Source organism: Hydra viridissima, unplaced genomic scaffold (assembly GCF_058129835.1).
Source record: "Hydra viridissima isolate aposymbiotic clone 2 unplaced genomic scaffold, HvirCarnegie_v1 scaffold_6, whole genome shotgun sequence".
In the NCBI taxonomy this organism is placed as follows: Eukaryota; Metazoa; Cnidaria; class Hydrozoa; order Anthoathecata; family Hydridae; genus Hydra; species Hydra viridissima.
The window spans coordinates 6,816,100-6,829,489 of NW_028324305.1; the positions used below are offsets into that span (position 1 = coordinate 6,816,100).

A 13,390-nucleotide genomic window follows, 5' to 3' on the forward strand; every position below is an offset into this window, starting at 1 on the left:
GAAATCCGGTAACATATTTAATACCAGTAACTATAAGAGGAGACTTTATATTTCTGATGTTACTTATACGACTGGCAACTAAAATCGTAATCTGTTCGCTTGCAAAGTTCTTGTTCTTCATTAAACTATTTTAAACTTCATTACTACTCTTCCTTCCCAAGAACCTTTGATAATGCACCTTTCAGAAGAATAATATCCAGCATGAGCAACAGCCCCTTTTAAAATTGATCTGCTGGAGTATCACAGAAAAAAGTTCTAACTTTAACAGTGTGTACAACTGATTTTATTGAAAACCGGTAACTTTAAACCACACAACTTTTGTCATTAATTTTTAATTACTTCTTTATATCCATTTTGTCGTAAATGGATATAAAGAAGTAATTAAAAACGCAATTAAGGAAGGAATTAAAGCATGGATGTATAAGAGTGGACGTGCAACTTATTAGTTTAAAATTTTTGTATTAGTTTAAACTTTTATAGCATTTGTTTAATAAGACTGTTCCTGATAAAGTAACTACTACACGCGTTGACAAACTACCAAACAAATTACACCAAAATAAAGGAAATAAGTTGTCGGCACGAACAGATTTTATCATTTTTTCAAGATGAACATTTGTAAATTTGGGAACTTTTTTCGTGTAAACAAAGTCTGTGAATGATAAAATAGATCTGTAAGGATAAATTTAAATGACTAAAAAAAGTATAGCTAAATATAAAAAAGCTTAAATATACATTTTTATCAAGATCTGATTTCATTCAATTCCTTGGTCCTTCATTCGCCAGCTTAGTCCTTCATTCCCAAGCTATTTTATAATTCATTTAACAATTCAAATCCTTTTTAAAAATGATTCAAATTTATAATTATCTTACAAAATGCGGCAGATATTTCATGTTTTCGTTTTTCATATTTCATATATAATTTCATTTATCATAAAAAGCACATAATAACCCATTACTTTTTGTCAAATAAATTTAAGGTTTTATATAGCTGGTAAATCATATTATGTTAATATTAAATTCTTAGTTATTCTTGCGGTTTTCCATAAATTGGCTTTGCTAAATTCTTTAAAACTGTGACAAACTATTTTTGCTTTCTTGTATTCATTTTATGTATAAGTTATTTAACCTTAACTGTTTATATTTCTGTTGTTGAACAATACATATATACATATATATATATATATATATATATATATATATATATATATATATATATATATATATATATATATATATATATATACACGTCTTTTTAAGCCGTCATTAATAGGTGTTAAATAAGACAACTTTAAGACGTTTTAATTAAGACGACTTACAGTGTTTTATTTGAGACCAGTTTAAGACATCTTTAATACCAATTTCAAGTCGTCTTAAATTTGTTTTTAAGACGACTTATTGTTGGGTGGGAAACGTCCATGATTAAAGACTCTTAAACTGGTTATTCGGAATAAGACGTCTTAAACTGGTTGTTGCAACAGAAGTCTTATACTAGTTATTCCGAAAGACGTCTTAAACTAAATATTCCGAAAGACGTCTTGTTAAGATGTCTTACGGATGTCTTAAACTTGTTGTTCCTACAGACGTCTTGTTCAAATGTCTTACGGACGTCTTAAATTGGTTATTCCGACAGAATTCTTGTTCAAATGTCTTACGGACGTCTTAAACTGGTTGTCGGATGACGCCTTAAACGTCATAAACACGTCTTTAACTAGTTGCAGACGTCTAGACGAGTTAAAGATAAGTTACATGTCTTAAAGTTGTCTCATGTTGGGTGGGAAGTAAAACGTTACAAATTTCGTTAACTAAACTTTTATGATTAAATATATATCACTTGACATAGTACTGAGTTTTAAGTTGCATTTAAGATGGCCTTTTTATCTTTTAACATCCATATTAAACACTAACTTTCGTGCCCTAACTTGATCTAACTCTTACTTCATCTTATTTTCGATTTAATTCTAACTTACACGTAAAAAAAATAATAATAATGACAAAACCATTTTCTATAGCTCGTCCTTCATTTTTTAACATTATAAAATTTAAAAGGTTCTTTTTAAAATCATGAAAACCATAAAAATATTTTGCCAGATTAATTTTTTAATGTTATCAATTAAAGCATTAGTTGCAAGAAACGTCAAAGAGTCATTTCATCGTTTTCATCGATTTTTAGATCGAGATTCATTTCATGGTTTTTTAGATCGAGAATGAATGATGCTGTAATTCTGACTGCCCTGTCGAACCAAGAGTGGCGAGCAGTGAGTGTCAGCCTGGAAAACTTATACAGATACTCAGCGCATCAAAAAATTTTGCCTAAGAACACTATTCGCGTTTGAAAAACTCAGTAATGATCTGCAAGTATATAACCCGAGACAATTTCCCAGCAAGCACACAACGTTGAAACAACGTTGAAATAATGTTGATCAACGTCGATCAACGTTATTTCAACGTTGTGTCACCGTTGTGTGCTTGGTGGGTTGGTTCGTCCAGAGAGAAGAGCTTTGAGCTTCTCTTTTTTTGTGAGTTTTCAAAAATTTTTTCAAAATATTATAGTTATTTAATTGTTTATGTCATATAAATATTTTATAATTAAATTCTTAACATTTTACTTGATAGTACAATAAATTAGCTTTGGTAATTAGAAGTTGTAGCGAATGTTTCCGACGATTCAAAAACAGCTATTCTTATGTCAAAGACAAAAAATTCTCTTAGACATAAGATATGAGATTTTCCACCGACGTGCACAAATAGAATAAACGTTATCAAAAATATTGTCTTCTTTTAGCCGCATGTATTCTTCGCACAAGTCAAAACTTTTGATTATTTTAATTATTTTACTTTGTGCTATCCTGCTTGCACAGAACCTCAATTTCTTCTTGAACTTTTAGGGGTAAAGTTTTTCTTATGCGTAACTTGTGGGATATTTGAAGGAGCTTCTAAAATTTTAACATAAGAAATTGAATTAACAAAAATCGTAAATCAGTGTTGATGTTATAATACTTACGCCTACAAACACTAAGAATTTCGTGAAAACCTAAAAACAACTCATGGTTTGAAAAACATATTTAAAAAAAAAGCCACTAATTCTTAATTTACCTGTAATTTTAAAAATATGATCAAAGCTGTTTAAAAATTTTAAAGGTAAAAAATCTTTTAGTTTTTATATGTTTATTAACATAATTTTAACTAAAAATATGAAATAGGTTTTTGAAAATATTTTTCACTTAAAGTAAAAAGAGCAACTTATAAAATTCATTTCATTTTTTGCAGTTGAAGAAGAAATGTAAAAGGAGATCATCAGTTTTGGGGAAAAATGCAAAAAAAGGGTTCATCATTTATACGATCTTATCCATTTGAGAGAGATTCTTACTATTTGTCTAAGTTTTCTGAGAATTGAGTTTTCTGAGAAATGAATTTTCTGAGACTTGAGTTTTTTCATAGTGGCTCTTCTTCATATTGTCCCAAACGTCCTTTTAAATAAACAAATTAAAGGAATTTGGTTTGAAATTTGATGCAATTGTGAGGAGGGAAGATGAAGAAAGTTGTAAACATTATCTTCAAGTTTTACCCGACTCAAACACGCAACATGCGAACGAAGAAAAGAGTGAGTCAACCAAAAATACCAGGTGGACACACATATCTAATAACATGAAAAATTAAGTCCCACCATTAATGATTAAAACAGTTTTCGCAAACACCACTTAAAACACAATGATATGATTTTAATTGATAAAGTTCTAGAAAGTTCTGTAGCCATTCTGATATAAAGACTAATAAAAAGAAAACTTGTTTTAAAGAATACCATGACTCAGCAGTTGAAACTAAAGTATTGAACGAACTTGAAGAAAAAAGAAATCTATTGTTTGGACGAGAATTCAAAATAACACCTGCGGAAAGATAGAAAAAGTACAATTGTTTCACAACCAGTAAAGAGCTGTTCCCATTGTATTCTCTGAGCGTTTTTCTAGTGAACTGTGTTCGACCTTACAAAGTTTATCTTTCAAAGAAACAAACGGGTAACTTAGAGCGATTAGACATCCATCAACTGTGTTTTCATTGTGGTACCCAGCTACAAAATGATCTGCACATAAAAAAGTAAGCAACTTGATAATTGCCAAAACTGTTTTACCGCCAGGTAAAACAGTTTTGGCAATTATCAAGCTGCATAAATGGCTTGATAAGTTGAGAAAATCTTTTAGATTTTTTTTTGAGATTTTTTTTGGGGAGATGTTTGGGACCTCTTTTGGAGAGATGTTTTCGGGAAGGTTTTGATAAAGTGTTTTTATCTTAAAGACAGTTTTGAAGATGTATTAAGAAAGAGCTATGAAAGATTTAAAAAATGATTTTAAGAGAAAGAAAAATTTTAAGAGATTTTGAAAGAGGATTTTATGAGAAGAGCATTTTTGAAGATTTAAAGAGAATTTAACGAAAAGAATTTATGAACAATTTAAAGAGGAACTTATGAGAAGGATTTGGTAAGGAAATGTATTTGAGTAACTTTCAATTTGTGTTATTATAAGTATTAATATATTGTTATTTGTATGAGTTAATATTAAGAGAATATATATATTGATGAGAAATAATTGAGAATATTTATTAAGAAAAATAAGTAAGAGAAGAAAAATCAGTCGTAAATATTTTTTTATTTTTATTTGCATTTTGAGTAAGGCAATGATATTATTATTAATATTTCTATTTTTGCTTATGCGTTAAAAATTGTCATTAAAAAGTCTGATGTCGCGCTTCTACAATATCTGCGTTACGTACTGACAGTCCTACCTCACATTCTATCACACTCTATATTGCGCTACCATTACACTTACATAGAACCAACCGCTTTGTCATACCTGCGCCGTACACTTACACCACACTTTTACATCACTCTATAATAATACTCTGAGCGATCATATAAAAATAATATAAAATACAATAAAACAAATAAAATCCACCGCCCTCACACAATATTGAACTTTTTAAACATTGAATTAACAATTGGAAAAATAATTCTTAGTAAAAAAAACTTGGTAATCACTTTTATAAAAAGCTTTAAACTGTGTTGTTTTCTTTGCCCCCTGGCACACGCTTCAAATCCCTTAAGCATTCATAAAGATTAAAAAAGGTTGCAAAAATGTCTTTTTTTGGTTGGCCGAAAGATTTACTTTTTGAAAAGTTTTTTTACTTGAATTAGTCTTGAAATGGTGTAAAAGAATACAGTGGAAGATCATAGTAAAAGATACCATCGGAAAACTGCAACGCGATTATTCGTTAATGTTGACCGCGACAGTCTAAATTCTCAAAGTTGATCCCTAAAGTTTTTTTACCGAATACCGAATACTGAATACCGAGTACCGAGTACCGAACCAACTTTGTCTCTTAAACAGGAAAATTACCTCTGGCTGACAAAATAATGAAAGTAGATTGGTTAAAAGCGCATTTAACATGTGTATAGAAATCAAGATTAGGCATTATAAAGTTCATGTACACACATACAGTCAACATATTTACACAATAAAGCCAAACACAATAACATTGTTTACTCAAATGTAAATTTTTTTATATAGTTTTATTTCGTTCAAGACAATCAGCTTGATATCTGGTAATTAAATATGCTTTTTTATTGATTAGTTATTTAATATTTTTTTGTATAAATAATACGATAAAAGTTGTAAATTTAGTTTTAAATCAGTTGAACTTTTAAGGAATAAAGTTTAATATACTAATCTTGTGTTCAAGACAGGAAAGCTCCGATCATATACCAATAATAAACCAGGAGGTGAGGAGAGATGTAAGAACGACCTCATTTTATTGCTACTCAGAAATTCTCGTGAGCTAATAATATTTTTTATTTATAATTGTTCTTATTGCTGTTGTTATGGTTTCAATGTTGTTGTTGTTTATTTTATATAAAGACAATGTGGCTTGGTATGATTAATGTGAAGAATATGGCATTTCCTATCAACAACAGAAGGTATGATGCATTACTGATACGAAGAATGTGACATATCCCATTAATCTGAAGAATTTCCTATTAACAACAGAAAGCATAGAATAAACCCTAAAATAAAAAAAAGGTATTTTAAATTTCTTAAAATCCGAATTAATTTCTAAAAAAAAATATTATTTCCTATGTTAAAAGTTATTCTATGGATGTAATGGATGTGATGTATGGATGTTTAGCAATTTTTTTTTTAAAGCGGTTAATGAAATGTTAAATGCTATTTAAATTGCGTTCAAAGACCATTTAATATGAAAATATAATCCCTGGTAGGAATTATATTGTTCTCTTTGTTTACTTTGTTAATTTGAATAATAAAATGTTTTTAAAAATTTAATCAATGAATCCTCTATTTTAGGCTTCAATGAATCGAATGCAAAGATACTACTAAATCGTTCATTTCTACAGACTGCCAATATTTGAGATGTTTGTCAAATAAGTCTTGGAGAGACTTGAATAACAATCACGATTTTTCTCCATTCGTTAAAGATTTTTACATTTTAGGAAATGTTGGTTTTAAACTGGTGATCAGCTCATTCTACTTAAACAAGCTTTTAGAGAGAAAAAATAATGAATTTAATTTTTACCCAAACGGAAAGTTATAACCTAAAAGCACTTCAGGCTAAGTTGAGGTGTATTACTCTTTCGAAAATGAGTTTGATAAGTCTTAGCTGGTAAGAAAGTTTTTTTTTTTGGCAATACCCACAATACCTGGTGGTCCACACAGTATTAAAGTTAAAGTTAAAATGGAAGTTGCAAAAAAAGCCAAAATTAATTACTTCTTTCTAAAAAATGAGCAGAGGAAAGTTAGAGATATTAGGCATTAACTTTATTGATTTAAATCAGGTTTCATTTCATTTTATATTTTACTTTTGAAAAAATTGCGTTTAACAATTTTGCATGAATCATCGAGAAATCAAGTTAAAAGTTAGTTTTGTTCGGAGAAAAAAGCTGGATAGTTAAAAATCTTTCCACCGTTTTCCAATAAATGATATTTAAACCATAAAGCATTCAAATGCGTTTACAATGCGTTGTTTTATTTTTTTGTTTCCAATAGTATAGGAACTCGTATGAAAGTTGAAACCTTTTTTTAATTTTTAGAAAAAATGATACCCTGTTTTCAGATAGTCATGCAATTAAATTCGAAATTTCATAAAAGTATCTTTTGTATGAAAGGTTTTTCTGATTTTAACCAGAAATGTTGATTAACGATTTTCTTCAAAGTCTGTGGACTGAATGTTTGTTTGAATGAAGTGTTTTTTCATCTGCAAAATACCATGTTCATCAACCCAAAGTCATCAACTTTATTTTTGCTTGATGCAAAGCATGTAATCTTTTTAGCAACTTATTAAACCTATCAAGTTCATCAGGAACGAGGTTTTGGACAGATAAAGGCACTTTTAAGGTTGTTTTAATGAAGATCGTTGAGGAGTGTCATGATTATATTCTTGTTCGTCAAAAACCGTTCTTTTCCATTTTTTGTTCAGAGGATGATCATACTCAATTAAAACTAATAAATCTGATTGAAAACAAAAGTAATAATTTGGATTAATAATTACTATGAACGGAGTTACCAATAAAATTAAAATAATTATTTATAAAATGAATTAACCGTCTTTAGAGGCCAGTAAATTATTATTTTTAAAGAAATGTACTAAATTACAAAGCCCTCACTGTAATTGAAGTTACAAAAACCAATTAAGAGATACTGCCGTTCAGAATTTTAACACTAACCATAAGTTTTCTTCTAACCTGTCTCTGTTTTTCCAAAAAGGATTGAGAAATTACTTCTAGTAAGCAGAGCTTTTTGTTATTTCCTTTGAAAAGAACCGGCATCCCGACACAATTTTGACGAGATGCGGGTTATAATGATGACTACATCTTCACTTTCTAAGCCTTACAGGTAACTCAGGCGTTAAATTCTTATTGTAAATGCGATTTTTATTGTGGAGAATATGGTTATTGTTAAAGTAAAAGTAACAAGAGAATTGCTAAAAATATTTTTTGAAAAAACTTTAACGAAAAATAAAAAGATTAATTTTGAAATAATTAAGTTTGATTTTATGTGTTTATTTGGTTCAGGTAATAAGATTATACATTGATAATATTATTGTAGATAGCTACCCAACTTTACAAGTATGAAGTAAACTTTTATGTATGCGATTTTACAATATATTTTGTACATAATTATTGTATACTTGTATTTAATGATACATATTTATCCTAATAACTAGCTTATTTTCGGTAGCTTTTTCAAACAATTTTGAATCAAAACAATAACAAATAAAAAAGTTTTCGACCTTCAAAGATTTTAAAATTTCAAGATGCAATTAGAAAAAAGAAAAATAGTCCTGGGTTTGCTCAGCTCCCAAGTGCCAATCCCAAAGATTTGTGAGACTGAGCGTATCCAGAGCCATTGTTTTTCGGGTCCAGAAGTCAGGGAGTTTCGTCAGAAAGTGGTGGACACAATCTAAAGCGCAACAGAAACTTCAAGAACAAAGTCAGGTACCATATCAAGAACAATCCACTAAAAAGCATCAGGAACACAGCAAAAGAAAGTCAAGGTTCATGAAAGAACAGTAAGAAGAACTTTAAAACTCCTTGGAGCACACAGCTATGTTCTTAGGGAAAGTTCGACTCCTTTCAAAAGATTCCAAACAATCAAGACTAGTTTGTAGAAAGAAGATACTCTTCTGGATGAAGAAGAAAAATCCCACATTTCGAATTTTCTCAAATGAAAAACTTTGTACTGTTGACCAGCCTAGAAATGGCCGAAAAGACAGGTTTATTGCATTCAGTCCTTCAGAGGTGAGTTACATTCATACTGCGAAGCAACCAGCATCAGCAATAATGCTTGGGGTTGTGGGCTCTGGTGGTAAGCGAATGCCTCCTTACTGGTTCCCTCAGAGTTTCAAAATTGCCCAGAGTTAGTGCCTAGAAGTTCTGAAAACTGTTGTGAAGTCATGGATTGATGCCAATTACAAAAATGTTGGCTATATATGGCAACATGCGGCCTTCCGGACATGGCTTGAGAAGGTAATCGAGATTGATGAATACAATATTGAAGTTTAAAGTTGCTGAGGCATCAAAAGATATTACTTCAAAAATTTTATTAATTTTTCTATTTCCGTTTTTTCAAAATTGAAATAGAGTTTCAGTTTTGGAGCCGCACCTAGTAATGTTAATGATGCAAAAGTTGAACATTAAGCACTATGTGTTTAACTGTTAAAAAAGTACTAATTTGTAACTGCGCAATATGCCTAAGTTTATATTTTCATTAGTTTTACTCTCCTCTTAGGGGGTTTGAACGAATTCTTATTTGTTTAGTCCAGAGCTGTGGAGTCAGAGTCGTGGAGTCGGAAAAATTGTACCGACTCCGACTCCAACTTAAACAAAATCTTTCAAAGTTTCATAGCTTTTATATGGATTCATAACTTTTATATGGATCATTAGATGTTACTAATTAAAATATTTTATGTTTCATCAGTTTAATGCACAAGTCTCAAACTCTAGCCCTCTAGTTGTTACAAAACTACAAGTCCCAGGATTCTCTGATAGGTGTAGGATATCCAGACATAATGGGAACTGTAGTTTGCAACAACTGGAGGGCAAGGAGTTTGACATGTTAGTTCCAGGCCTTTAAAACAGTGATAAACAATAGGGTATTTTGCTGCTTATTACTGAGAATCATAAATCACCTCCCCTGTGCTCTCCTCTACCATCCCTTAAATTAGATAACTTCATGATTCTCCTACCCCCGACTTAAACTGTCTGACACTGTGCTGCAGATTCTTAGTAGAAAACGAGGCGTACCACCACCAAGCACAAAAGAGCTGTTTCACAAAACAGAGCGACTGTGAGTATTCAACTAACTTTGCATTAGGCTATAAGTATTCAATTAATTTTGTTTCTTTGGAGAGAGAGAATATTAGAAAATAAGTGATTGAAGAAGCTGTTAAACAAAAAGAAGAACTTAAAGAATCTCTTAAAGGACGGGTTTCTTAACAGAGTGAACTATTTTGCAATCAATATCTGATTTTTTTTTTTTTAAAAATGAAGTAGTTAAACCAAGACGTTGGCAGTAAAAGACACCAAAGCTTATCACACCAGAGAATTTTTACAGGCCTTAGTAGAAAAGATTCTTAAACAATATGAACTTAAAGAAGAACAATTTCTTTCTGTGCAACTGACAAAATTTGAAACATGATTTTGACAAATTCATAATTTTATTAGTGACTGCATAAGAATTTATTGCATAACAAGAGTTCAGAAAAGTTGTTTGTTCAGAAATTGTTTGAAGCACTAAGTGGTTGGATTATTTGTATCATGGTGATGAAATAGCCAATGTTAACATTTTACTACAGTAAATTTGTTGTTTCAAATTGGTTACTTTTGAATGAGTCGGAGTCGGTCCATGATAAAATCAAGGAGTCGAAGTCAGAAACAGCGGCTTACTGACTCCACAGCCCTGGCTTAGTCAATTTTAACTTTCGATAAACCTTCATATCTTTAACAAGATATCAACTAAATATAAACAGAAATCCAATAAATAAAGGGCGCGAACTCCCAGACATTTTCCATTTCCAGGAATTTTCACATAAATAGCGATCCCGGAAAATTTTTTTATAAACATAAATTATTGGATGTTAAAATGTTTACTTTAGCCCATCCTAAAACTCTATAGTTGTATATTTAGAGGCTCAAGAAGCACCGAATAAAAAAATTTGAGTTGCAGATACCACTTGGAGAAGAGTAACATCCAAAACTTGCAAAGTCTATTGTTGTCATTATTAGTTAATATGATGTAAAACAGATTCATGGCATAAAAAGTGGGAAATTTTCCTCCTTGTTGTTTCCACTGATTCTGATAAACTTTTTTCTGGTCTAGTATGTCTGATTATTGTAAGATTTTTTTTTAAAGATTTTTCTCTGATATATATAACTTTTTCCTCTTAAGTGAGAAAAAATGAAGAAATCACCACTACATAAGAAGTTTTAAGGGACTTCTTTAATAGTTATATAATTTAAAATTTTTTATTACCTCAAGAGTTGATTAGAAAACCATTTTTAGTTTATCACTTTTGTATGAAACTCTATTCATGAATTTAAAGTGTAACATAAAGAATAATTTTATCTAATATTAGAAAAAAATACAGTGTAATTTTTCACAAAAACCATGTCCTACTGAGAAAAAATTAACAAAATAAAAATACCTTGTTTTATAAGATATATAAATAAAATCTAAAAAGAGAAAAACTCAAATCAAACACAAGCCTTCATTTAGGAAAAAATTTAGTGAAAAATACAGAGCCTTAAAAAAAGAATTTTTGACATTTATCTTGTTCTAATGCACAATTATAACTCTTTTAGCCAAGTATATCATGGAAAGTGGTGCCTTTGTAACTAACATCCTTGCTTGAAGCATCCTAAAATAATTAAGAGATTGAATTAAATATTTTAAAAATATCTGCATGGACTTACCTTTAAAAGAGATATCAAAGACAATAAGATACAACAAAATGAAAAAAGGATAACTATTTTAAGTAAATATGTTCAAAAGAATGGAAACATATTTAAAAATTGATTTAAATTTATCAGCAGAGTTTACCACAAAGTGGATATAACAAAGCCCCTCATCAACACCAAGATACTTCTGAATAATTGGGTAAAGTGCAGCTGCATGCTTCTTATTTTCTTTCACGCCAAGACAACCTATGCTCATTAAGGATGCATTAACAGATGGCAGTTTTCCACCTAAATTATCAGAGGTAGGATCAGTATGGTATTTGATGTAATAAAGATAATAATTAAAACTACATTCACACAGAAAAATCTTTTGACAAGAAAAAGAATGTGAGAAAAATGAAGAAAATCCCAGAATAAATTTTTTAAAAAATTAATTTTTTTTGTACTTGCCTGCATCTGCACCAGTCAAAATTAGAGTATCTGGCACAATGACAACCATACAGTACCCAATAGGCTTTCCTAAGGTTTTAGCTAAAGCTGCAAGGAGTTCTTTTGACATTTGTTCATGGTTGAAGGAACCTTTAGAAACATTAGTCTCTATTCTAAGACAAGGCATTGTAGTTTAATCTTTGTTACAAAGCTATCTCTAATAGAAAAAGAGACATATTATAAATATATACAAACTAAACAATGATTTTTACTTTTTATTAATTCTATTTAAAATGGCATACTACTTCGATTATAAAATGGGTTTTGATGTTTTCAGATCAGTTGTGTAAATACATAAAAATAGATCTGGAATTCTCCTAAATTATTTTTTTTATAATAAACACATATTTTAATTAAAACTGCAGATATCATAACAACATTAACTTTGTGCCTGAGAGCCACAACACCTTAAACACAATTTTGGTTCAAAATGACTTAAATACAGTGGACAACAACAACAACTATAACATTCATGTCATTAACTACACTTTATCTTTAATACTAAAAAGTCTCAAACTGGTACTTTTTTCATTTAAGAGAATAAGAGGTGATATTTTGATGCGTATGTTGCATTTCAAAAATTACTTGCAAAAAATAAAAAAAAAATAGAGTTGAGAACCAAAAACTTTAATTTAACTTTACTGCAAGAAAATTAGTTTGGAGATAAGGGCTTATGCCAATCAGTTGCATTATTGTAAAACAGCTTTTAAAATGTACCACAAAGTTACAGCTACAAATATTTATGAAGGACTTGCCTGAAAAACAATTAGTTACTTTTCTAAAAAAATGACAATTCAATACATACTAGTTATACAAATTTTATAGAGTTATATAAGATTAAAACGCGTTAAAAATTGCAGTATAGTAGCGTTAGAGAAATAAGTGCTCTATATATTAATAGAGTTTTGTCCTAAAACATTTCCCTTGAAAACGAAAACAAAGTAAACAAAATTTTCCGTGACATAAAGACTAAGACCATTTTATGTAAGCATGCGGATATATTTTCTTATTGTAGTTTAAAAAAATTAAGACTTATTTTTGAAAAGTAGAATTGGTGAAAAAATAAAATTCCTCTATTATTTAGTGGGTGTTGTTGAATATTATCGAATTTTGTGTTTCTACTTTCAGAATGTTTATGATAAACAGCAAGGGTGAACAAGCATGTGGTCAGTGAGACGCATTCCGGTTTTTCATATGTAACAAAAAGCCACACCATAATAACATTATTTCATAAACATCAAATTAATGATTTTACTTCTACAGTCTTCATCGCTATATTAAGAGTCTGTATTATTTTAAGGGATATCTTTCTAATGTAACAATTATTTGATTAAATAGTTGTTAAATTGTAAAAAAAAAATATTATGGCATCTAGGCTTTAGCAAATATTATTGTAAATTATATTTTTACTTTCAACATTAATTCAAAAAAAAATATTATTAA

General features: G+C 29.6%; 2 protein-coding genes across 2 annotated transcripts; one reads left to right on the forward strand and one right to left on the reverse strand.

The window, feature by feature from the left end:
- The first annotated feature begins 2,100 nt into the window (after positions 1-2,100).
- Positions 2,101-6,942, forward strand: LOC149886797 (uncharacterized). The gene is made up of 5 exons (XM_090091435.1): positions 2,101-2,188; positions 3,966-4,092; positions 5,731-5,770; positions 5,907-6,068; positions 6,351-6,942. The coding sequence occupies exons 1-4, from the start codon at positions 2,101-2,103 to the stop codon at positions 5,994-5,996; spliced, it is 345 nt and encodes a 114-aa protein (XP_089947561.1). The 3' UTR covers positions 5,997-6,068; positions 6,351-6,942.
- Positions 6,943-11,153: 4,211 nt separating this feature from the next.
- Positions 11,154-12,727, reverse strand: LOC145190164 (macrophage migration inhibitory factor homolog). The gene is made up of 3 exons (XM_080066951.2): positions 11,909-12,727; positions 11,601-11,746; positions 11,154-11,418 (listed from the first exon to the last, which is right to left on the reverse strand). The coding sequence occupies exons 1-3, from the start codon at positions 12,072-12,074 to the stop codon at positions 11,359-11,361; spliced, it is 372 nt and encodes a 123-aa protein (XP_079923077.2). The 5' UTR covers positions 12,075-12,727; the 3' UTR covers positions 11,154-11,358.
- Positions 12,728-13,390: the final 663 nt, after the last annotated feature.

Coding starts and splice junctions, on each gene's coding strand:
- LOC149886797 (XM_090091435.1), top strand. CDS start 2,101: ATGTTATCAATTAAAGCATTAGTTGCAAGAAACGTCAAAGAGTCATTT. Junction 2,189..3,965: donor AGATCGAGATTCATTTCATG/GTTTTTTAGATC, acceptor GCGTTTTTCTAG/TGAACTGTGTTCGACCTTAC. Junction 5,771..5,906: donor TACCAATAATAAACCAGGAG/GTGAGGAGAGAT, acceptor TTTTATATAAAG/ACAATGTGGCTTGGTATGAT.
- LOC145190164 (XM_080066951.2), bottom strand. CDS start 12,074: ATGCCTTGTCTTAGAATAGAGACTAATGTTTCTAAAGGTTCCTTCAAC. Junction 11,747..11,908: donor TTTGACTGGTGCAGATGCAG/GCAAGTACAAAA, acceptor CTGATAATTTAG/GTGGAAAACTGCCATCTGTT. Junction 11,419..11,600: donor TTTGTTATATCCACTTTGTG/GTAAACTCTGCT, acceptor TAATTATTTTAG/GATGCTTCAAGCAAGGATGT.